Source organism: Vicugna pacos, chromosome 9, assembly GCF_048564905.1.
Source record: "Vicugna pacos chromosome 9, VicPac4, whole genome shotgun sequence".
NCBI lineage: Eukaryota > Metazoa > Chordata > Mammalia > Artiodactyla > Camelidae > Vicugna > Vicugna pacos.
Window position 1 is genome coordinate 12,396,348 of NC_132995.1, and position 23,164 is coordinate 12,419,511.

Below are 23,164 nucleotides of genomic sequence, written 5' to 3' on the forward strand. Positions count from 1 at the left end.
ATCTAACATGGCCAAGCAGGGGATGGCGTGAGGTCAGCATTACCCTCAGTCCCATTTTCCAAGGTAGGAAACTGCAGCCTGAACGGGGAACAAATATACCCAGAGTCATAGAACAACGAAGAGGTGGAGTCAGGATTTGAAGCCAAGTGTGTGTGTCTGAGAATAACGGAGAAGAGTCACACACCCCATCCAATCCTTTCAACACCCTTTCCTTGCTGGCATTACAATTACTGCCACTTTTCTGATGAGGAAGCCTGACAGCGGGGCCTTCTTGCCCAGGCCCTCCCTCCACCTGCAGAAAGGGGAACTGGGCCTCGGTGCTGCCCACCTGAACGGAGTAGCCATCGCACGTGTTAATGCACATAAAGCGTCTAGTTTACTCCTTATCAAATTCAACAAAGGGGATACTGCAGGTGGGACTATTTTTCCTGGAGGAGGAAACTGAGGCCAGAGGGGATGTCAGTTGCCAAGACCACACGGAGAACGAATACCATGCAAGGAGGGTCCAGCCGCAACCATGGGGGTGGTCTGTTTATTAGAACCCCTCGCCAGCAGATGGCAATAAAGCGTCTTGTCCAAGGGTGTTGGGAGAGGGGCGCCTTTTTCTGATTCATACCCAAGACCACTATGGGTTAAGGGTGGCTCTGACGGAAGAGGTGGCCGGGGTTTGAGCCAGGACCGGCTACTTCTAGAGCTGGGCCAGCTCCCCGAGGATGCTGCCGGAGCCCCGAGGGGAAGGGTCCCGTTCTGCGTGAACACCCACCCTCCGTGTCCCTCGCAGTCACTTCTTCTTCTGCACGTGGCCGCAGTCGTACTTGCCGCGCACGATGGTGAGCTTGACGCCGGGCAGGTCCTGCGTGCGGCCGCCCTGCACCAGCACGACGTGGTGCTCCTGCAGGTTGTGGCCCTCTCCCGGGATGAAGCAGACGGCCTCACGGCCCGTGCTGAGCCGCACGCGGCAGCACTTGCGGTTGGCCGAGTTGGGCTTCTTGGGCTTGCGGATGAACGTGCGCAGGACCACGCCCTTCAGCTGCGGACGGCCCTCCGTGGGGCCCAATTTCCGAGGCGGAAACTTCGGAGGCCCCTTGCGGTGTATCTGGTTCAGGGTGGCCATGGGGCGCGTGGCCCAGGTCTGGGGGACCAGGGCTAGTCCTGGAGAGACACAACCGGAGAGCAGAGTGGGGTCCGTTATACCAGTGAACAGATAATAGCATCAGCCACTCCGTTCTGGTGTTCTGCGGACCGGTGTAGGCACATCGCGGGGATGCATGTGTGTACATCCAGCGGTAGTCACGGGTAAGAGTAATAACAGATCCCTCACGTGTCAGGTTCTATTTTAAGCATTTTACATGGATTAACTCATTTTATTCTGCAGAGAACATTTATTTATTTTAATGTTGTTTAAACATAATAAACACAAACAGGCTCACACTGCGCGCTGCACTGTTCTATGCACCATACCTGCATTAACTCATGCCGCCCCACAGTGCCCCTATGGGGTATCCCTGGGTCTCCTACTATCGCACCTCGCCCCACTCCCATCCCCGTGAGCAGATCCTGTCAACGGAACCTTCAAAACTGATCGGAATCCCTCTTTTCTTGCCCCACCCCCCCCACTAGATCCACCCTGGTCCTGTCCACCCTCGTCTCCCAAGCCTTCCTCCTCCTACTGTGTGCTCCCCACATGCAGCCAGAGGGGCCCTGTAGACACCTGGATCAGATCACACCCCTCCCCTGCTCAGAGACCTCCTGTGGCTCCATCTCAGTCAGGGCAAGAGCCAAATCCCCACACCCACCCCCTGCCCCAGCCAGGGGCCCATGAGGCCCCACAGGGTCCGCCCCTTAATTCTCTGACCTCATCTCCCCACTCGCCTCCTTGCTCTCCTGGCTCCAGCCTGTGTCCACAAACACACCAACAGAAAAGGAGAGCAGTGTGGCTGCTGGTTGGGGAAAGGGGAGGGAATAGGTTTCTACGGCAGACGACAGCACTTGCTCGTGGACAGTAAGTAGGATGTAAGAAAGCTCAGAGATAACTGACTTCTTTTCCAGACATTCATGGAGCACTTACTGAGTCCTGGCCCCAGAAACGGAGACACGGTGGTGATTGAGACAGCCCTGGGCTGTACCCTCTTGGAGCTCCCAGACCAGGGCCTTGATTTCTTTCTTTTTTAAATGGAGGTACTGGGAATTAAACCCAGAACTTTGTGCATGCTAAGCATGTGCTCTACCACTGAGCTATACCCTCAACCCAGAGAGCAGGGCTTTGAGGTGCATCCTCTCTCTCTGTCACTAGCACGGATGCCCTCTCCCACCCAAACTTCACACTCCCCTCCATATCCAGGGCAGGTCCTGGCTTTGCTCTCCATTTCCATGTGTCTTTATGCCTCAAGTTACAGCAGAATCCTCAAAGGGGAGGAGATGTTCCTAGAAGTGTCTTCCTAATGGTGTGCCCTCGAGCAAGACTGTTCATGTCTCAGTGCCTCAGTGTCCTCATCTGTCTGGTGGGCACCATAATCACATCTCCGTCCTGTGTGAGGCTCCCATGAGATATGCAAGTCAAGCTAGCCCAGATCCCCCAAGCAGGGCGCAGGTCTGTCTTGTCCAGCCCTGTGACCCTAGGTGAGTGTCAAAAAGAAGATGTTTAATAAAGGTTTCCAGAGTGACTAAGAGAGTGGAATATTTCACAAAGGTCATGGCCCATGAAAAGTATTTGATGTTTGTGGGGGAAAAATAGGTTCATAAAGTGTCCCACACAATGCCTGGCATGTACTAGGCTCTTGAAAAATATCAGTTGAATGAACGACTCCAACGTCTTGCCTGGTTGTCTCACCCACAGGAAGTATTTAACATTATTTGCTGAAGATATAAGCTACCCAAACTCATGATACCCACCTGACGCACAGTAGCCCTCAATACAACCACTTCCCACCTCTTGCACTTGCAACCCCAGCTCCGCCAAAACCCACTGTGTATCCATTCCCGATTTAAAACCCTGATTCCCTCGGGGCCATGGCAGAAGGACACATGTCCGGGGGAGGGGGTTAACCCTCACCCAGCCTCGTCTCTGCCGTCCAAGCCCTCCACTTACCATAATTTAGGGACGTGCTGAGGCCACGGAGAAGGCCGGACCAGGACATTACGCCGTCTGCAGCGTCCCTGCGTTATGGGTAAGAGACTCAGAAAGGAGCAGGAGGGGAAAGCGGCTGTCGTAGGGGAAGGGTCCAAATTCTCCCCATCCCACTCTCGGAGCCTTCTGGTTAAATCTAAGGAGTTTCCTGACCGCGTTACCACAACCCCTAACGCTGCCTACAGAGTCCCTCTGTAAGTTTAGCCTCGCTAAGTAGGCTCTCGGGAACCCAACCGCCCCCGCCCACGTACAGGAGGTACAAGGAAACTGAGGGGAGGCCGGGGAAAGTTTAGAGAAGGCAAGAGCACTGTCGACCTCACCGACCCCAGCAAGGTCCGTAGACACGCGGAATCGGGCCTCTAGCCGGGTGTGGGGATTATCCCGGCAGGGATTGGCTGGTTCTGCCTCTCGCGTAAACTAAAGGGGCGGGGAACAGGCGACGATTGGGCAAGGATAGTGTCAATCTCGAACAACTGTTCTCACTGAACTGGCTTTTTTCTTTTTTTTAATGCATAGAAGGGGATCACCCCCTTCCAGGGTCTGATTGGCTCTTTCCGAGCACAATAGCGGCTTTGCAACTGGTCTAAACGCATAGTGGGCGGGACGAAGGGTGCGTAACTCTTTGTCCACCTTCCAAGATGGCTGCATCCGTAGTGCGGCGCTTGTGTCTTCTGGTGGCTGGTCGAGGCCTGCAGCTCCGGGGAGGCTGCACCTGCAACCAGAGCCCAAAGAGGAGTTTCGCTACGGAGAGAAGAGACCGGAACCTCCTGTACGAGCACGCGCGCGAAGGCTACAGCGCGCTTCCTCAGCTAGACATGGAGCCGTTGTGCGCATACCCGGAAGAGGCCGCGCGCGCCCTGGAGCACCGCAAAGGGGAGCTACGGGCAGAAGATCTGCCCGCTATCGTGAGTGCGCTTGCGCCGGCCCGGGGTCGCGGAGCCGGGTAGCTTTGCCTATTGGCTGGTTGCTTCACCGACAGAGTAGGCTTGTAAGATACTCTTCAGCAGGGGGCAGTCTTACCGCAGGAATTTTTGCTCCTTCCCAGGTTTACCAATGTGTTGTCCTTGACAGCCATGTACGTGCCTGTTATCCACGGAGTGCTAAGGCCGTAGTGTCTAGAAACCCATAATGCTCCTGTTCCATAAAGTTTGCTGGGTACCCATTCTGCGCTAGGATCTGCCAATGTCCTACGTCCTTCAACCTCATGCCAGGCGTACCCTAAGGCCACAAAGGAAAACGGGGAACAGGCATGTGAATCAGAGGTGAGGGGGGCCTCTTGCCTTTGGAGAGTGAGAGGTGGAGTTCTGCACCTACCCCACAGGTAGCAGGCAGGTAAATGGTGTTATTTAATGAATGAATGTTCTACTGAACAGATATTTAGGGAGCGTCTATATTATGTTCCAGATGGCCTCTGGTGGCTGGTTGAAAATAAGGCAGTGAATAGTAATAATAGTAGTAGGGGGCAGTAGGGTGAGGCTCCAGCCAGAAGATGTAGGGGACAGTGGCCACCTCATACCTTTCCTCTGTTGTCTACCCCCAGATCTCTACGTGGCAGGAGCTGAGGCAGCTGCGGGAGCAGATCCGGAGCCTGGAGGAGGAGAAGGGGGCTGTGACTGAGGCAGTGCGGGCCTTGCTGGTGAACAGGGATCCTGGGGTGGGAGGGGTTGGCGGTGGGATGCCCCTGGCTGCAGGTAACAGGAAACCCAATTTCAGGAATTTGAAGGATGGGGACACTTATTATCTCACAAAACAAGCCATTCAGGGTCCCCTCCAGCATCCCGAGCCCTGGTTCTTTCCCTCTGTCTCCACCTGGAACTTCACTGTGCTGACCTGTTTCCCCTCTTGCAGTTCTAAGGTGGCTGCTGTGGTTCGCCATCTTTTGGCATGACTGCTGGAGACAGAAAAGGAAACTTCTTCAGCTTGAGTGCCTTTTCCAAGAGCAGGGAGACCTTTCCTGAGGCATCCAGCACAGTCCCCTCATGTCTCATGGGCTCAGATGCCCCACACCCACACCAGTCAAGGGCAGGAGGCAGGGCCTGTGTTCCCTGAAATACAGGAGGGTGAACTGAGTCAGAGGTCTTAGGTTAGAAGGAGGAAAGAGGGCAGACGGTCTAGGGTTGGACAGCCAACTGCTTTTGCTACAGAGGGCTGACAGACAATCGTCCTCATCCCAGCAGACATTTATACAGCCGTCGCTGTGTGCCAGGCACTGTTCCAGGTGCCCTCCTTACTCTCAGGTTCACAGCTCTGTGAGGAACAGTACTGACCCAGATCTACAGCCAAGGAAACTGAGGCCTCAGGAAGTTAAAACATGCCTAAGTCTCACAGCTGGGAAGTAGGAGAGGTGGGGTTTGCACCCAGACATTTGGGCTACTTTTCACCACTCTGCCCGAAGGCCTCCCCCCACCCCCTAATTACACCTCCCAGTGACCTACTGTGTCTTGCCAGGCCCAAGGCTACATGCATCACAGGCGGGCAGGTGGCAAAAACAACAGAACTGATCACAGTGAATGTTCAGTGAGCACTGGTTCATCTTCTCGGGGAAGCCGTGCAGCAGCCCTGCTGGGGAGCTCCTATTATCAGCGCATTTCACAGGCTGGGATACCGAGGCTCAGAGAAAGGAAGAGGTTTGCCTAAGGGCACACAGCCGGTAGACACCCAACATTCAAACCCAGATCTGTCTGATTCCCTCTGGTACTCAGGACCGTAGAAGGTTCCAAGTATCAGAGGTCCTTGGTCTCAGGCGTCCAAATACTTGCTCAGACTTTACCTTTCCCAGCCTCAAGTTTTCTCATCTACAAAACGGGGATCACAGTGATGCCAGCCTCATGGAGTGATGAAGAAATAGGATGAGTAAGAGCCTTCTGCACGGGGCCAGGCAGGATATTTGGAGCTGCAGGCATGATTAGTATTATGTTATCTTATCTCCTGTTAGCTTTGCTGACAGAGAAACTGAGGCACAGAGTGGAGGAGGGTCTAGCCAGGTGCTGGCAGAGCAAGGAATTCAGATCCCCTGGCCGTGACCTTTCATCCTTCCTTTTTCTCCCCCATCTCACCCTCAACTTCATCAACCTAATCACCCCTCATTCTCTTTTCCACCAGGTAAATCAGGACAACAGTCAAGTGGAGCAGGTACTACAGGGAGTTTATATCCTGTCCCAGTAGGGGGTGGGCAGTGAGGATACCATATCAGTCATGAATTCTCCATTGTATGTGGTAGAAAACATAGCTCAAATAGGATTAAGGAAAAAAACAACAGGCTCTATTGATTCATGAAACTAAAAATACTGGCTTCGGGTACAGCTGGATCTAGGTGCTAGCTTCATATTTGGTTCTTCTTATTCCCAGACCAGCTTTCTCCCATTGGGAGAAGGGCAGGCAGGGTTTGGTACAGAGAGAACCATTCACATAAGTTCGGCTTGGGTCTTCTGCCTGTCTTTGAGCCAATCACGATGGCCAAGGCAAGGGAATGTTCTAAGAGGCCAGGCCAGAGTCATATCCCCATGGACATGCCACATGGTGATAAGGGGAGGTTCCCAAAAGGAAATTCAGTATGTTGAGCCAAAAGAAGAAGCAGTGAACATCCACCCCAAAGGCTATGGTAGCCAGGATCAAGATCAAACTGGCTGAGGGACCCCACTCTCTCCTGAGCTGAGCCCACTTGCCCCACTCCCAGGACCCGCAATATCAGAGTCTGCGGGCACACGGCCGGGAGATCCGGAAGCAGCTCACGCTCCTGTACCCCAAGGAGGCCCAGCTTGAGGAGCAGTTCTACCTGCAGGCGCTGAGGCTGCCCAACCAAACCCACCCAGATGTGGTGAGTGCCATGCTGGGCGGCCGGGGAGGCCAGGAGCCCGCCTAGTGCCACCTTCCTGGTGATGCCCAGCCCACTGTCTCCCTGCAGCCCGTCGGGGATGAGAGCCAGGCCCGAGTGCTCCATGTAGTCGGAGACAAGCCAGGTGGGCCATAGCCCAGGTGCCAGGGGGGTGGAGGGGAGGGGAAGGGTGCAGGCTGGGGTCTGGACAGAAGCTGGAGCCCAGAGAGCTCCTAGTGCTGCGGGAGGCGGCCTGGCTGGGCTTTAGCTGTCTCTGCAGGCAGTTCTCAGTTTTCATTCTCTCTCCCCTCACCTCACCCCCTCATCAGGCTTTCTTACTTGTCTTTGTATATGTGTGTGTGTGTGTTTCATGGGCATGTGCCACCACACACTTTTAAGTATCTCTCTTCCTCTCCCCTCTCTCCCTCCCTGCATCTACTCTCTCTCCTTTCTTTGTCTCTCTAATCCTCTTTCTCTCTGTCCCTGTTCCCTGTCTGTCTCTCCCTCTTACTGTTGCTTTCCATCCACATACAGCTTTCTCTTTCCAACCCCGGGGCCACCTGGAAATAGCCGAGAAACTCGACATCATCCGTCAGAAGTGAGCCCCCCTCCTGGCCCCCACTGCCCAGCCCCCCACCCCCACCCCAACAGCTGGCTGCCGGCTCTGGCTCACCGGGCTCTGCATGGGATATGGAACCGCCAAGGCCTCGCCCGGCATGAATGTTTGATGCCCGGCCCCTCGCCTGGCAGCTGGGCCTCTGCCCTGGGGTGCTTGGGTCTCCCCTCCCCCCACCAGTCCTGGCCCACGTGCCCTACCCTGTCTTCCCATCTATCTCTCAGGCGTCTGTCCCATGTGTCTGGCCACCGCTCCTATTACCTGCGAGGGGCTGGGGCCCTCCTGCAGCACGGCCTGGTCAACTTCACACTCAACAAGCTCATCCGCCGGGTATGGGCCAGGATTGGAGGGCTGCCTGGTGGGGGTGGCATGGAAGCTGCGCTCTGAAGGCTCAAGGTGGAGAGGAAGGGGTGACCTCCACTCCAGTCACTGTTTTCAGAGCTTTACATGTATTATTGGTGTATTGAATTCTTAGGGCGATTTTCTGAGCTGAGTGCTGTTATTACCTCTTTTAGGGATGGAGGAATTGAGGCCTGGAGAAGGGAGTATCTAGCCAGGGTCTCCCAGCTAGTATGTGGAGCTGGCCCTGGAGCCTGAGTTTGTAACCACCGTCTCTCACTACCTGCCTGTGGTGTAAAGGGAGTGTTGGGGAAATACAGCGTCTGTTGAAACTGGAAGGGTGGACAAGGGCCAGATGCACGTGACATTGTCCATGGTGAGGGACACAGACATTTCCTGAGGGCACTGGGGAGCTACAGGTGGCTTTCAGCAGGGGAGGGACATGTTCAGATCTATACTTTGGATCTGCACCTCTGACTGCCTGTGGTATGTGTGAGTGAGGAAACCATGAAGCACCCGCAGAGAGGGCCCCAGTGACAGGGACACCAGGACTCCGGGGCCAGCTCCAAGCCCACTACTCGGGCCTGCCTCAATTTCCTGGGAAGTGAAATGGACTTTGGAGTGACAAGAGGGAGCCAGCATCCTTTCTTCAGGCCTGAGCTTGGGATCCAGTGGGGGTCCTGGCTGTTTTCTTTACCCCTTCCCTCCTTCTTCACAGGGCTTCACCCCCATGACAGTGCCAGACCTTCTGCGAGGAGCCGTGTTTGTGAGTGAGGATTCTGTTCCCCGCGTCCCGCTGTGTGTCAGGCCCCAGTCTGGGGGCCTCACACTGGGACACCAGGCTGTCTTCCCTTAGGAAACTGCCCTGGGGGTGGGTTGAGGGGGTCAGGCCATAATAGGGAGCCTAGGGTGATTCCAGAGGCTTCCAGGGGAGGAGCAGGGGTTGTGACTACAAAATGGGGGCCACCAAGGTTACCTGCCCTCTGACCTCTGTGGCCTGGCCTCTTCCCCAGGAAGGCTGTGGGATGACACCAAATGCCAACCCATCCCAAATTTATAACATCGACCCTTCCCGCTTTGAGGACCTCAACCTGGCCGGGACAGCAGAAGTAGGGCTTGCAGGTGAGTACCTACCTGGGGGCAAGACCCGGGTGAGGATACCTCCAGTGTCTGCAGAGCAGGAGGGATTGGAAGGGGACAGTCAGAGCATCCTGGGAGATGACAGCTCCCTGCCCAGGATAGCTCAGTGACCCCAGGGCCAACATGTACAGTTGTGTAGGTTGTTTACTGCACAACAGTACAGTGAGGAACCAGCCATATATCCTGACATGAGGTGTGTCCACCAGAGGGATAGCTTTTCTAATTCTCATAAAGGTTTCCTGTGGATGGATGATGGCCCTGGCTGACCCATCTTGTCCCCCTCTGCTTGTCCCCAGGCTACTTCATGGACCACTCTGTGGCCTTCAGGGACCTGCCAATCAGGTGATGCCCAGTTCCTTTAGACCTTGTCCCCACTTGTGACATTCCCTCTCCCCTCACTGACCCCACCTACCCTATCCCTGCAGGATGGTTTGTTCTAGTACCTGCTACCGGGCGGAAACAGACACAGGGAAGGAGCCGTGGGGGCTGTATCGAGTGCACCACTTCACCAAGGTCAGTGTAGCTAGGACTACGGAGGGGGTGGTCACCCCAACAGCCTAGGGCCTTCTGACTCCTGTGCCCTCGTCCTGCCCCAGGTGGAGATGTTTGGGGTGACAGGCCCTGGGCTGGAGCAGAGCTCACAGCTGCTGGAGGAGTTCCTGTCCCTTCAGATGGAGATATTGACAGAGCTGGGCTTGCACTTCCGGTGTGGAGAGGGGTTGGGGTGGAGGCTGAGGTGGGTGGTGATGGGGAGGGAGGGGGGGAGGAGTGAAGGTTGGCTAAGTGCTCTCCCATCTTGCAGATCCTCACCACCTCCTCTCCCTCTGCCATCTTTTGCCTGTGTTGGGTAGACAGACATTCTACATATAACCCTGTCAAAATGCTGTGTGAGGTTATAATGGCAGTGTATGCGGCACAGCGTACTGCAGCGTCAAGACCAGGCCCCTTCCCTCCTGTTGCTCCCCGTCCCTAGCGTGCTGCCTCAGCTGCCTGGTCCAAGATGGCTTTTCACCATCCAGTGGGAAGGGGTGGTGGGGGGAGCACACCCCTTCCCTTTAAGGGATGACTGGACGTCGCAAGTCCCTCCTCTCTCACCATCAGTCACATGTAGCTTTAAAGACAGGCTGAGAAATGAGGATTTTTTTCTGGGTGACCCAATACAAAATTCTGGGGGCACACTTGTTATAGAAGGAAGAAAGGCAGTGGTGAACAGCCCGGAGACTCCGCCACGTGCCCTTCCTCCCCACCTCCATCAACCTCTTCTCTGCCTTCCCTTCCTCATACCCGCCTCTCCATCACCACCTCCTGCCTCACCTCTCCCTTTGCCACTATCATCTCTATATCTCCCATTTTCCTCTTTTTGGCCACCTCCTTCTCCATCGCCTCCATTTCCTCCTCTTCCTCCCCCTCACTCCTCCTCCTCCAACACCTCTCACCTGCTGCCCTTCACCATGTCTTCCTCCTGGGCGCAGGGTCCTGGACATGCCCACTCAGGAACTGGGCCTGCCTGCCTACCGCAAGTTCGACATTGAGGCCTGGATGCCAGGCCGCGGCCGCTTTGGCGAGGTGAGCCCCCACTGTCCAGCCCACCCCAGTGGGGCCGCGGGGTGGGAAAGAGGATGACCCTGCCCCCCACAGCCCATCCTCTCAGCCCACCCCGCCCCCACGCCCAGGTCACCAGTGCTTCCAACTGCACAGACTTCCAGAGCCGCCGTCTCCACATCATGTTCCAGACGGAGGCCGGGGAGCTGCAGTTCGCCCACACGGTCAGCCCGCACACCTTCGCCCACCCTCCCCAGTGCCCCCCCTCCCTGAGACCCACCACCTCAGCCCCTCCCCAGGCTGGACCGACTGGTGCCTGGGTCTGAGCAGGTCCCTCTCCCAGGTGAATGCCACGGCCTGTGCTGTCCCCCGCGTCCTCATCGCGCTCCTGGAGAGCAATCAGCAAAAGGTGCGGGGGTGGGAGGATGGCCCCCAGAGAGGTGGAGGCTGGAGGGCTGGGCAGGGCAGCAGCCTGAGGCCTGCTCTCTCCCCAGGACGGCTCGGTGCTTGTGCCCCCTGCCCTCCAGCCCTACCTCGGCACCGATCGGATCACGACCCCCACCCACGTGCCTCTCCAGTATATCGGCCCCAACCAGCCCCAGAAGCCCAGGCTCCTGGGCCAGCCTGCCTCCCGCTGAGGACTCATCCTCATTGACCACTAGGGTTGTCACTGCTTCCTGGAGCTTGGGGGCCCCTGGACCCCAGGGTCCACCTCTCCTACTTCCCTTCTTCCCCAGGATCAGTCAGACTCTTGTCGTTGGGGGTCCCAGCCTGCACTAGGATACAGGATGTCTGGGAACTCAGAAGTCCTAGGGATGGGGGAAAAAGAGGGAGAGGAGTCCTCCATTCCTCCTTCCTTCTTCTCTCCCTCAGAGAAAGGCCCCAATAAACGGTCAGAACAAAGGCCTTTGTGGATCTGTGAGCAAGGGAGATGGTGTGGCCAGCTTGCGGGGATGCTGGGCATTTGCTCAGAGTGCTGAGTCATCCAGGGGTATGTGGCTGCAGGGATCATGCTGGAAGTGTCCCGCACCCCCCAGAGCATGTAGAGGGGAGCTTGGGGGCCACCGAGGGAACTGAGAGGATGCCAAGGCCTCTCCCCTTACTCTGGGACAAGTGGCATCTCGTGCTGACCCGTGTCAACCTCACATCTCGGTCCCCAGCTCCAAGCAAGGGTCTGGTAGGCAGCCCAAACTTGGTGACACCAGAAGTCACTCTTCCCCAGGTGTGCCCATCTCAGTCCATGGAACTGCTTTCCCAGCTCCTCGGGCCACAGCCCTGCCAGTCATCCTCAGCTCTTCTTACATCCACATCCAGTCCTTCAGCAAACCCTGGCAGCTCCTCCTTCAGAATATTTCCAGAACCTGCCTTTGCTCTCTCGTCCCCGGCCCGTCCCCAGTCCTGTCCATCATTATCTCCCATTTGGAGTTGTGGCAAACTCTCCCTACTCCCTGTCCCCCCACAAAGTGAGAGGGACCCTGTGGACACCTGTCCCCCCTCCCCCGCTCAGAGCCATCCTGTGGCTCCACCTCACTCAGGGGAAGAGACATAGTTGTCACCATGGGCCACAGGGCCCTACGTGACCTGCCTCCTGCCTTCATCTTCAGCCCACCTCTCTCTCTTGCTCTGACCACCCAGCAACCTGCCTTGCTGTCCTAGCACTCAAACTCAGATCTTTGCACTTGCTAGTCCCCTCCCTGGCTACTCTTCCCCCAGATCTTGTGTGACTGTCTCCATCTTATCACTCAGGCCTTAGCCCAAATGTCACCTCCTCAGAGAGGACTTCCCTGACCACCCTGGCCAAAGTAAAAACCCCAGCACTCAGTATCTCCACTGCTGCGCTCACGCGATGCACCACAGGTGATTCCTCCTTCCGCACGTAACGGGTCTTTACTTGAGTATTGTCTGCCTCCCCCTTCTCAGATGTCCACTCCGAGAGGCCAGGGAAGTCTGCCTGTAGCCCAGGGTGAGGAAGAGGACTGGGCATACAGTGGGTGCTCAGTAAAAATGACTGGAATGAAGGTGCTCAGATCTGCGGCTCCCAGTGCCGGGGTGCTGCCTAAGTTAACTGAGACACAAATTTATTTAATCCTCACTATCAAGCTGTGGAGTAGGTTGTCACCAGCTCTTTTTCACAAATAAAGAACAGGTCTTAAGATTAAGCAGTTGTCCCAGGGCTGCACAGCTGGTAGTGGTGGAGCTGGGACTCAGGTGGAGCCCAGCTACAACCCTGAGGAAGTAGATTTAGGAAACCCATTTTCCAGATGAGAAAACTGGGGCCAAGGAAGGGAAGGAGTTGCCTGAGGTTAGTCTGTAAGTGGCTGCCTCTGAATTCTAACCCAGGTCCGCCTCCCAGTGGGGCGTTAAGCTCATCAAACCCTGGTTTCTCTGGGAAGAGAAGCCCCCACCCAACATGCTGGAGCCCAGGGTCTGGAAGCTGGAGGACTGGGGGAGGGGGGCATGAATAATTAAGGGTCTCTGGCAGATCGCCGTCCCGCAGCTGTTGTGCCACGGGCAGGGATAGGGTGGCAGTGACATCACTTCCTCTCCCCTGTGGGGCCACTGGGGCGATGGGTTATAAGGAGCTGCCACCCCAGCCCGCACAGCGCCAAGGACCCTGGTCTGGACACCTCACCATGCAGCGCCACGGGCCCACCTCCATGCTGCTGCTGCCTTCCCTGCTAGTGCTGCTGCTCAGGGCAGGTGAGCGCCAGAAACCAGGGCGACTTAAGCAGCCAGCCTGGGGAGCAGGGAATTGGGTGACCAGGGTCAGGGATGGTGCACCCAGCGCGGTCAGACTAGAGACTTCATGGGCCAAGTGTCCAGGTAGAGACGATGCAAGTGGGCTGGGGTAGGGGATGTACCCACAGGTCCCTGGACGACCTCGGAGCTGGAGTCAGCACCAGGGACAGCCCCTGGGGTCTGAGCCCAGCACCCATGTCCTTCTTCCACAGCCACTGCAGTTCCCCTGGCACCAAGACCCTCCAAGGAGGAGGTGAGGAATGTGGCCCCCTTGCCCAGCCTCATCTCCCTGGGGCCCTGCCCCTGGCCCTCCCTGCCCAGCCCCCTCCATGATCCTTGTCTCTCCTCCAAACCAGCTGCTCTCATTCTCCCCATCTGCCCTGCCCTCAACCTCCCCTCTGACCCTTCACCCCCAGCTGACCCGCTGTCTGGCAGAGGTGGTCACAGAAGTGCTGATGTTGGGCCAGGCCAACCGAGGCCCCTGCATGGCTCTCCTACACAAAGGTAAGGAGGGCCCAGGCCCCCTCCTAGGAGCAGCCACCCCACCAGGGTTTGGCCCAGGGCTTCCTGGAGGAAGGGGTGTCCTCTTATCCTGGAGCCCCATCATCTGGGCTGGCACGGCACTGCCCAGTGCGTCCAGAGAGAAGGAGCCTGCACCCCCCAGCCCCACCCTTGGAGCTCCCTGCAGAGGTACAGGATGGGGACGGAGACTGTCTCCTGGCACCTGGCCCTCCTCTCCCAGTTCTGGGCAGTCCCCCTGTAGGACCTCGGGCAGGCCCCAGAACTCGCCAGGTCTGCTTCCTGATTGACTGCAAAAACAGAGAACATCCTTTCTTTCCACTAGAAATGTGTGAGACAGAGCCCTACGGCTGTGGGCCCGCCGAGGAGAAAGGCCTGCTGGTTGGGGATTTTAAAAAGCGAGAGGCTGCAAAGACAAGGTCCAGCCAGGAGGTGAGGGACGAGGAAGAGGACGAGGCAGGAGAAAGGACCCACAAGTCCGAGGTGCACGAACAGGCCATCCACGAGCAGCTCCACAGCCGGCTCCACCAGGAGGAGGAGGAGGAGAAGAGGAGGGGGCCTGTGGAGACCTTTGAGGGCCTGTGGAAGCAGCATCGAGGAGGTGGCGGGGGCCCCGGGAAGCAAGTGGCAGAGCAGACCAGTGATGAGGAGACGGCTCAGTTCGAGGCAGAGGAGAAGGGGTTGCAGGTGATGGGCGGGGGCCGCAGCCTGTGGCAGGGGGCTGAGGCGGGTGGAGGAGAGAGGCACGAGGACTCTCCGCACCACCACCATCTCCACCAGCCAGCAGCTGAGCCCAAGCAGGAGGAGAAGGAAGAGGCTTGGGACAGGGAGGTGAGTGGAGGAGGCAGTGGGGGAGTGGGGCGGACCAGATGCCAGTGGACTTAGTACCAAACAGCTACCAGTGTTGGGCCATAAGCAGCAAGGCCCACCCCGAATGGGTCATTGTGACCAGGACTGACACCAGGACTAGGCAGCAACATCTAAGCAGGGTCTCTACTTGACCAGGGTGGCCCCCGTTACTGCACAGAAGCGTCCGAGTTAGTCTGTAACCAGCAAGTTGGCCACTGTGAAGAGAGGCTACTGTGAAGAGAGGCTGGTGTGCCTGGTTCATTGGGATACAGGTGGACACCATTGCTGGGCTATGGAAAGTAAAGATGTCACCGTGATCAGTGGCAGTTACTAAAGTGGCCATCACCTCATGAACGGGTGGAGGCATCCAAGTTGAGCACCTTGGCTAGTCCTCCGTCTGCTGCTGTTGGCCGGGGCAGACACCATGGGTCATGTTAGCTGACCTCTTTCAGGCTTGTGGCAACCAGTATGGTCACCATCGCAGCCCATGATGGCTAGGATGACCACAGTTGGCTGCCACTGTGGGCGACCACTGAGGTGGCCCACTTTTGAGGGTGGGTGCTGAGCACACCATTTCTGACCCCACCAGGAGCATGATGTGGAGCGGCTGGAGCATGTGAGAGATGAGCTGAAGAAGGCGACGGAGATGCTGGGCGAGGAGCTCAGGAGAGAGGGCTGACCCCGGACCTCAGGTCCTCCTTCCCGACACACCCTACGGCTCAGGCCTGTTGACCCCCAACACAACACCCCCCCACAACCTGGCGCCCGACTCTGCTCCCCAATTTGCCTGAGTGGGGAGAAGGGTGTGCCTTGGAACCAGGCCTTGAGGGGCCAAGTCTGAGCTCAGACTGACTCAGGAAATAGCCCTGACACCGTCTAACCCACTCCAACCCTCCCGAGTGAATAAAGCACGAAGAAAACCATTGGGGCTTACTGCGCCGCACTTGAGTTTGGAGGGACAGGAGCTCAGGAGTAATCTCGATCTACACACTGGTTGTCAGAACTGGGATTTTATTAAACTGGAAACTCTATTAACAATTAAGTCAGATGGGGTCGTCAGGGAGCAGTTTTGAGGCTGGGGTGGGAGGTAGCTGGTTTGGCCTCCGGCCACTGTGGACCACGATGTCGTCGTATTCATCCTAGGGGCAGAGGGGGCCAGGCAGAGGGGCTCAGGCGGCTGCCACCTTGCCCACTGCCCAAGTTCTTCCACCTACCCTGAGAATCGGCTGTTGCCTTGAAGCCCGAGTTCCTCGCTCCTGCTTCAACCTCACTACTCCTAGTTCTCAAACCACCACTTTCAAGGTCGCCTGCGTTCTCCCAGCACTACTGCCGGGGCCCCAGCCCTGCTGCCTCTCCAGTCCTTCAGCCACCGAGGTCTCCCCCTCCCCCCCTCCCCCCAGCCTTTCCCACTTTCCTCAACCCCCACCGCTGAACGTCAGCCCCTGCCCACAGCAGTGTCTCTGCTGCCCGGGTCTCCAGGGAAACCTCACCGCAGGCTCAGGTCTTTCCCCACTGCTGCCAGTGTTCAAATCACTGCTGCCCAAGGTCATATTCCCGCAGCCTGAGTTCTCCAACTCTTGTTCTCCAAAACAACTCCCCTTGCTGCCGCCTGCTGTCGCCCATGCTTCCCAACCACTACAACCAAGGTGTTTTCTCTACCTCTGCCTGAGTTCTCCCTCTGCCGTTGTCTTAATTTCTCAACCACCACTGCCTGGGTTCTCCCCGCCACCCCTGTCTAGGTCTCCCTTGGCCGCTGCCTGATACCACTTGCACTGCTGCCTGAGTTCTCTAATCACAGCAGCCCAATATAAGTATCATTTCCTTAATTTCTCTTTTCCCCCTTCCCACCTGCCCATTTACCCTGACCCCCCCAGCTGGGCCTCCCCGTCTGTCCTCCTGACTCACGCCCTCGTCCCCGCTGTCACTGTCGCTGTCGCTACTGCTGCTGCAGGGGCCGGGCTTATCCTCATCCTCGGGTTCAGGGGCTCCGTGTGCCCGGAGGAGGCGGGCAAGGATGGGGTTGGGCCGAAGCGTGGCGCTGCCGAGTGGGGTGCGGCCACCATACATGCGGGCAGCAGGGTCGGCACCGGCCTTCAGGAGAAGCTCTAGCACATCAGCTGCTTGGGCCTCCACTGCCAAGTGCAAGGGGCTTCGGCCACACGTGGGCTCCTGAGGAGTGCAGCAGAGAGGTCAGAGGAGACCCTGCCCCAATCTGCGGGACACCGCCCACCCTGCCACACCTTCTCCCTGGAGTGCCTCACCGGTTTGTTGAGGTCAGCTCCGGCCTCTCGGAGCAGTCGGACCATCTCTGCATCTTTGTGGATGACGGCCACATGGAGTGGGGTGTGGCCTGAGGACAGAGTGACTGATGTCAGATGACAGGGGTGAGGAGCCTGGGCCCCCAGTGCCACGATCCTGGGGATGGGCCTTCTGGCCTCAGGGTGATGGAGTTTGGGGTCTGGCTCCTGAATTCCTAGGTATATCCAGGAGGCCCCCGAATCCCAAATGCCTAAGTCTCAGGCAGTGCCAGGGCTGGGTTGTGGGATGTTTGGAGCCTATGAGTGAAGAGCCGGAGGGCTGTGGACAAGAGGCCTGGATCTTGGGCCAGGAGACCTGAGTCTCTGGTCTCACTTTACATAGAACCAGAACCCCAAATTCCTGGGTCCTGAGTAGCTGAAGGGCCTGTACCTTAGGGGGTGGGGTGGGCCCTGAACACTGGGCCCTGGATGACGTCAGTTCCTTTGTGGTGTGGCCTGGTCCCAAGTAGTTGGGCTTAGAGATGAGGGAGCTGAGACTCATATGCCAGGGTCCTGGGTAGACAGGGTCTTTTTCCCCAGGAGGCCTGGCTGAGGAGGGCTGTCCCTGAACCCCAATGTCAATCTCTGGGAACCCAGGCTGCCAGAGTCTCATAGAGGTCCTGGGCCTTGAATTCCCTCATCCTGGGTGAGCTGGGACCTGTGGTTCTCAGTAATCTGGGGCCTGAGCAGGAGTCCTTGGTCCTGCTGCCTGCGTTCCTGGGGCCTTGGTGTTATTTCCTAAGGGCTTTGAGTCAGGAGAGCTGAGCCCAGAGCCAGGTGCTTTCGCCCTGCCTGGGAGCCCGGCCCTTCCCCATGACTGAGGACCCTCACCCTCATAGTTTTCAGCCTCCAGCTGCAACTTCCAGTCCTCTTCACTCTCATCCTCTTCCTTCTCCAAGTCAGGTTCAGAGTACAAGGCAACAGGGCTATGGTTGGCATCAGGAGTATGGTCAGAGCCCTGGGTGAGGTAGGTGTTGGGGACTCCCCTGGGGCGCTGGGGGCGAGGCTGGAGCAGCACGCGAGCACAGGCATGTGACCCGACGCGGCAGGCCAGGTGCAGTGCCGTGTGTCCCCCACGCTCTGCCACCAGTAACCCGGCACCTGCCATGTACAACTTCTCCACTGCGGATGCCTCCCCCAGGATGGCTGCCAGATGCAGGGCTGTCTGTAGGAGCAGAAGGCAGGGGTTAGGGGGTCACACTGAGAATCCTGGCTCCCAAGCCCAACACCGTCCACAGGTGGCTCACCTGGCCCAGGTCATTCTGCAGATCCAAGTACTCAGTGCCAGCCGCGAAGCCTAGGAGGAAATCCAGGAAGGGCTCATGCTGATGAATTACCGCCAAGTGCAATGCCCTGAGGACAAGGACAGCAGTCAGAAGGCAGCAGTCAAGTACTCTTACATGTATTCATTCAACAAACGTGGAGCACCTACTGTGTACTAGGCATTATGAGCACAGTTCTAGAACCCATTGTCAGGAGTCTGGAGGGTCTGGTCAGAGTTAATTCAGCAAATTTGTTTAATTAATGCTTATTAAGTAGGACTTCTACTTCCTCCCAAGATGAAGTAACATGGACCAGATTTCACTCCCATCTGAATCCACCAAAAACTCAGACAAAATACAGTATGTGAAACAACAGTTCTCAAGTTACTAGATGTCATGCAATGAATGACAGTGACCCTGAAGGACAGGCAGCAAGCTCACTGGGCCCTTCATTGACTGCCACAGCTTACTGTCTGGAGAGTTTCCAAGCCATGATGCAGAGAGGCAGAACCCAGGCAGATTGCCTGAGGTGAGGAGACAGAGTTGAGTCTTGGGAGAGCAGAGCAGCTGGAGTCACAGGACAGGGAACCAGAGAGGAGAGAGCTGCACAGGAAGAGACCCTGGAGATTAACAGAGGGGCCTCCGGAGTATTTAGGAGAATGCTGGTCAGTGCATGAGTGTAAGGAAACCACCCTAGCCTGGGGGAATACCATACAAAAGGATTAGAGAGAGAAGCCCCAGTGCTCTTACAGCACGAGGACTAGAAAAACCCCTACTTCACAGGATAATGGGTAGAATACTCAGAAAGGACTTGCCTCAGCAGTGGGAATAATAAACTCTAGATCAGATGGGTGCTCAGGACCCACCTAACAAATGATAAAAGCAAAACCCAAAAGGATCAAACTACTTACGAGTAACTTAACTGCACCCCAGAACAACACTCAAGCATATTTATAGGAATACCAAACTAGCCAGCCTAACAAGGTAAAAATCCACAATGTCTGGCATCTAATCAAAGACTATCAGGCATGCAGAGAAACAGGAAAACATGATCCATAATGAGAATAATCAATCAAATGACAATGACCTAGATGGTAGAATTATCAATCAAGGACATTAAAACAGTTCATTATAACTGTATCTCATACCTTCAACAAGTAGAGACATAGATGATAAAAGGAAAAGACTCAAACTGAACTCCTAGAAATAAAAACTACAACACGTGAAATGAAAAATACACTGGATGGGATTAACAACAGATGAGACACTGCAGAAGAAAAGATTAATGAACCTGAAGACTTCACCACAGCAACTATCCAGAACAAAACACAAAGAGAATATTTTAAAATGAAAAGGACACCAGTAGGCAATTGGACAACTTCGAGCAGCCTAATATCTTTGTAACTAAAGTTCCTAAAGGAGGAGAGGGATAGAAAAAATATTTGAAGAAATCATGTCTGGAAATTTTTCCAAATTTGATGAAAACTATAAACCCACGGCTCCAAGAAGCTCAATGACTCTCAAGAATGAGAAATATGAAAAAAAAACTACACTGAGGCCCATCATAAAAAATCTGTTCAAAGGCAACAATGAAGATGAATTTATTGTCTTTAATAAATTAAATTATTGTCTGTTCAAAGCAGCCAGAGGAAAAGACACCTTAAGTACAGTGAAATAAAAATAAGGAGGACAGCAGACTTCACACAGGAAATAATCCAAGAGAACACAATGGAGCAACAACTTAAAAGTACTCAAAGATGGACCATCAATTTAAGAGTTCTTTAACCCAGCAAAAATATCCTTCAAAAACAAAGACAAAATAAAGATGCTTTCAACTATACAATAGCCGAAGGAACTCATCACCAGGAGACCCACATCACAAGAAATGTTCAAGGAAACCTGTGAGCAAAAGGAAAATGATATCAAATGGAACTATGGATTCATACAAAAGAATAAAGAACAGTGAGAATAATAACTATATGGGTAAGTACATAAGATTTTCTTTCCTGGGGGGTAGGAGATAACTCAGTGGTAGAGCACATGTTTGGCATGCACAAGGTCCTGGGTTCAATCCCCAGTGCCTCCATTAAGGGGGAAAAAATAAAATTAAATTAAAAAGGTTTTGTTTCTTACTATGTAAATCTCTTTAGAAGACAATTTTTAAAAAAAGAATTGACTGCTTAAGCAAAAAAGTAAGAACAATGTCTGGTGGAGTTTGTAACACATGTCAGTAAAATCTATGACCACAATAGCGTAAAGGCCAGGAAGAAACAAAAGAAAATATACTAAAGTTCTTTTACACTATAAGAAGTGGCATAGTATCACTTGAAGATAGACCATAATAAGTTAAAGTGGTGCCCTATAAGCCCTAAAGCAGGAGTCAGAAAATTTTTTTCTGTAAAAGGCCAGATAAATATTTCAGGCTTTATGGATGATGTGGTCTCTCTTTTATCTACTCAGCTCTGCTGTCAGGATGCAAGAGCAGCCATTGGAGATATGTAAATGAGTGGGCATGGCTGGATTCCAAAAGAACTTACTTTATCGAGTCTGAAATTTGAGTTTCATATAATTTTCACTTGCCACAAAATATTATTCTTCTTTTAATTTTTTCCAACCATTTACAGATGTAACAACCATTCTTAGCTCCCAGCCAGACAAAAGCAGGTAGTTGGCCAGATTTTGCCTGGAGGCCATCGTTTGCCAACCTCTGTCTTTCAGAGCAACCACTAAAATAAAAAACAAGGGGGAGGGTATAGCTCAGTGGTAAAGTCTATGTCTAGCATGCAGGAGGTCCTGGGTTCAATCCCCAGTACCTCCATTAAAAAAAAGAAGTAAATCAATAAATAAACCTAATCACCTCACCCTTTCAAAAAAAATTTAAAAGGATTCAAGTTATACAATGTTCTCTGTCCATAACGGAATTAAATTTAAAAACCAGTGAAAGGAAGATATCTGGAAAATCTGGAAACTAAATAACATACTTCTGAATAATCCACCAGCCAAAGAAGAAATCAAAAGACAAGTTATTTTTATTGTTGTGGGGGAGGCAATTAGGTTTATTTTTTATTTATTTAATTATTTATTTATTTATTTATTTAATGGAGATACTGGGGAATGAACCCAGGACCTTGTGCATGCTAAGCATGTGTTCGACCACGGAGCTATACCCTCCCCCTTCTCTTTTCTTTTGGCTGCTTTTTTTTTGGGGGGGGGTCCAGTTTATTTATTTACTTATTTAAATGGCAGTACTGGGGATTGAGGTACCCAGGACCTCATGCATGCTAAGCATACACTCTACCACCCCCTCAAAAGAGAAATTAAGAGGTACATTGGATTAAGTGAAAATAAAAACACAGCACTTCAGCACATCATACTGCTAAGGCACTACTCCAGGAAATCTATAGCTTGAAACACCTAAACTAGAAAAAAAGAAAAGGTCTCAAATCAAATGACCTCTGCTTCCACCTGAAGAAACTAGAAAAAGAAGAAAAAATCAAACCCAAAGTAAGCAGAAGGAAATAATGAAAGAACAGAGACCAACAAAACAGAAGGCAAAAACAAATTTCTAAATTAAAGATAAAAAACAAAAAAACAAAAAACAAAAAACAAAATCACCAATAGAGAAAATAAATGAAACCACAGCTGACTCTTTGAGACCAGTGTTTCTTGAGCGCCTCCTATGGGTCAGGGACTGTTTGGTCACTGGGGATACGGCAGTAAACACCACACAAAAACCCCAGGTACATTCCCTCACTTGGGTCTTTACAACGTTGTTCCTTCTACCTGGAATGCTCTCCCCAGATCATCTACTTGTCTCACTTTTCTGCTTTATTTTTCTCAAAAGAACTTACTCTCTTCTGACATACCATTTTTCTGTCTTTCTTCTTAATTTTTTTTTTCATTTTCTGTCTTTGTTTCTTCCTGTCTTTTCTTCTCTCTCTTACTTTGTGTCTATGTATCTTTCTGTTTCTTTCTTTCCTTCTCTCTCTTTTTACCTCCTGCCCTTCCTCCATTTCTTTCTGTCTGTCTTTCTGTCTATAAAACCCCACTAGAATGTATGCTCCACAGGGCCTAAGTTTTTGTGTTTTCTCCACTGCCTTATCACCAGCATCTAAAACAGGGCCTGGAACATTGTAGATGTTGGGTAAATATTTATTTAACAGATGACTCCCTGCTGTCACGAAGTTTATATTTTCTCTTTGAATGTAAGATTTGAAGATTAGTGTTCAGAAAGTGGGATCTTAGAGTCAATAGCCAAGTATTAATTTCGGAAATCAACATCTAAAGAGCTAAGGATCAAAGATCATATTTGGAAGTTAAAGATCAGGAAGAGCCTGTCTGAACCACTGTCCTAACAGAGGTCTCAGGATTGGGGTCAGGAAGTTCAGATCGAGTTTTGGATGTGGCATCCATCAATGGATGTGGAACAATGAGAACCAGAGTTCCACAAAAGAAGGTCAGAAATTACTGGGTTAGGATCAAAACTAGATAGGAAATTGGTTTTATCAAAGGTTAGACTTGGGGTTAGAGGTCAGGAAGTCAAGCATTGGAAGACAGATTTAGAAGTGAGAGGTTGGGAAGTCAGGATCCGAGATTAACAGGGAATCAGATGTGGGATCCTAGGGCCCGGCTTGGCCGACTAAGGTTCACTCACGTGTCGCCATCCTCAGTGACGAAGCCGAAGACGAGGGGCGCCCACGACAGCCCCGGGCCCAGCTCTGCGCCTAGTCCCGGTCCTCCGGGGGCCGCCGCATCCGGACCCAGAGAGCCCAGGCCGCTGTCGCACCATTCGTCGGCGTCCGCAGCTTTCCCCAAGCACGCGACCCCGGCCATGGCCCCCGAAGCCTCAGGGGCCCCCAGCGGCTGCCCGCCTGTCTGGGCTCTGCCTGGAATTCCGGCACTTCCGCCCTGCGGGGAATT

At 53.8% G+C, this 23,164-nt stretch overlaps 4 protein-coding genes across 9 annotated transcripts; 2 read left to right on the top strand and 2 right to left on the bottom strand.

Moving 5' to 3' along the window:
• Positions 1 to 516: 516 nt before the first annotated feature.
• MRPS12 (mitochondrial ribosomal protein S12) lies at positions 517 to 3,532 on the bottom strand. 4 transcript variants are annotated; one of them, XM_015248543.3, is made up of 3 exons: positions 3,452 to 3,532; positions 3,089 to 3,156; positions 517 to 1,152 (listed from the first exon to the last, which is right to left on the bottom strand). In XM_015248543.3, exons 2-3 carry the CDS (start codon positions 3,135 to 3,137, stop codon positions 782 to 784), a joined length of 420 nt encoding a protein of 139 aa, XP_015104029.1. In that variant the 5' UTR covers positions 3,138 to 3,156; positions 3,452 to 3,532; the 3' UTR covers positions 517 to 781. The 4 variants fall into 4 exon arrangements, with proteins under 4 accessions (XP_015104029.1, XP_006215109.1, XP_015104030.1 ...); XM_006215047.4 differs by having other exon boundaries at positions 3,448 to 3,519; XM_015248544.3 differs by having other exon boundaries at positions 3,443 to 3,503.
• A 134-nt stretch (positions 3,533 to 3,666) lies between these two features.
• Positions 3,667 to 11,481, top strand: SARS2 (seryl-tRNA synthetase 2, mitochondrial). The gene is made up of 16 exons (XM_006215046.4): positions 3,667 to 4,032; positions 4,668 to 4,763; positions 6,230 to 6,259; positions 6,804 to 6,944; positions 7,032 to 7,086; positions 7,476 to 7,539; positions 7,782 to 7,887; positions 8,615 to 8,662; positions 8,910 to 9,018; positions 9,333 to 9,378; positions 9,462 to 9,549; positions 9,633 to 9,742; positions 10,509 to 10,602; positions 10,710 to 10,802; positions 10,922 to 10,987; positions 11,073 to 11,481. Exons 1-16 carry the CDS (start codon positions 3,766 to 3,768, stop codon positions 11,214 to 11,216), a joined length of 1,557 nt encoding a protein of 518 aa, XP_006215108.2. The 5' UTR covers positions 3,667 to 3,765; the 3' UTR covers positions 11,217 to 11,481.
• A 141-nt stretch (positions 11,482 to 11,622) lies between these two features.
• Positions 11,623 to 15,608, top strand: CCER2 (coiled-coil glutamate rich protein 2). 3 transcript variants are annotated; one of them, XM_072967115.1, is made up of 6 exons: positions 11,623 to 12,435; positions 13,158 to 13,278; positions 13,530 to 13,570; positions 13,734 to 13,821; positions 14,162 to 14,667; positions 15,275 to 15,608. In XM_072967115.1, the coding sequence occupies exons 2-6, from the start codon at positions 13,212 to 13,214 to the stop codon at positions 15,362 to 15,364; spliced, it is 792 nt and encodes a 263-aa protein (XP_072823216.1). In that variant the 5' UTR covers positions 11,623 to 12,435; positions 13,158 to 13,211; the 3' UTR covers positions 15,365 to 15,608. The 3 variants fall into 3 exon arrangements, with proteins under 3 accessions (XP_072823216.1, XP_072823217.1, XP_072823215.1); XM_072967116.1 differs by having other exon boundaries at positions 13,173 to 13,278; XM_072967114.1 differs by having other exon boundaries at positions 12,337 to 12,435; positions 13,061 to 13,278.
• Positions 15,609 to 15,679: 71 nt separating this feature from the next.
• Positions 15,680 to 23,163, bottom strand: NFKBIB (NFKB inhibitor beta). The gene is made up of 6 exons (XM_006215048.4): positions 22,899 to 23,163; positions 18,230 to 18,335; positions 17,814 to 18,147; positions 16,947 to 17,035; positions 16,591 to 16,854; positions 15,680 to 15,824 (listed from the first exon to the last, which is right to left on the bottom strand). The coding sequence occupies exons 1-6, from the start codon at positions 23,075 to 23,077 to the stop codon at positions 15,729 to 15,731; spliced, it is 1,068 nt and encodes a 355-aa protein (XP_006215110.3). The 5' UTR covers positions 23,078 to 23,163; the 3' UTR covers positions 15,680 to 15,728.
• Position 23,164: the final 1 nt, after the last annotated feature.

Coding starts and splice junctions, on each gene's coding strand:
- MRPS12 (XM_015248543.3), bottom strand. CDS start 3,137: ATGTCCTGGTCCGGCCTTCTCCGTGGCCTCAGCACGTCCCTAAATTAT. Junction 1,153..3,088: donor CAGCACGTCCCTAAATTATG/GTAAGTGGAGGG, acceptor GTGTCTCTCCAG/GACTAGCCCTGGTCCCCCAG.
- SARS2 (XM_006215046.4), top strand. CDS start 3,766: ATGGCTGCATCCGTAGTGCGGCGCTTGTGTCTTCTGGTGGCTGGTCGA. Junction 6,945..7,031: donor ACCAAACCCACCCAGATGTG/GTGAGTGCCATG, acceptor GTCTCCCTGCAG/CCCGTCGGGGATGAGAGCCA. Junction 7,540..7,781: donor CTCGACATCATCCGTCAGAA/GTGAGCCCCCCT, acceptor TCTATCTCTCAG/GCGTCTGTCCCATGTGTCTG.
- CCER2 (XM_072967114.1), top strand. Junction 13,279..13,529: donor AGTGCTGCTGCTCAGGGCAG/GTGAGCGCCAGA, acceptor CTTCTTCCACAG/CCACTGCAGTTCCCCTGGCA. Junction 14,668..15,274: donor AAGAGGCTTGGGACAGGGAG/GTGAGTGGAGGA, acceptor TGACCCCACCAG/GAGCATGATGTGGAGCGGCT.
- NFKBIB (XM_006215048.4), bottom strand. CDS start 23,077: ATGGCCGGGGTCGCGTGCTTGGGGAAAGCTGCGGACGCCGACGAATGG. Junction 16,855..16,946: donor GAGCTGACCTCAACAAACCG/GTGAGGCACTCC, acceptor TGCACTCCTCAG/GAGCCCACGTGTGGCCGAAG. Junction 15,825..16,590: donor GTGACAGCGGGGACGAGGGC/GTGAGTCAGGAG, acceptor CTCTGCCCCTAG/GATGAATACGACGACATCGT.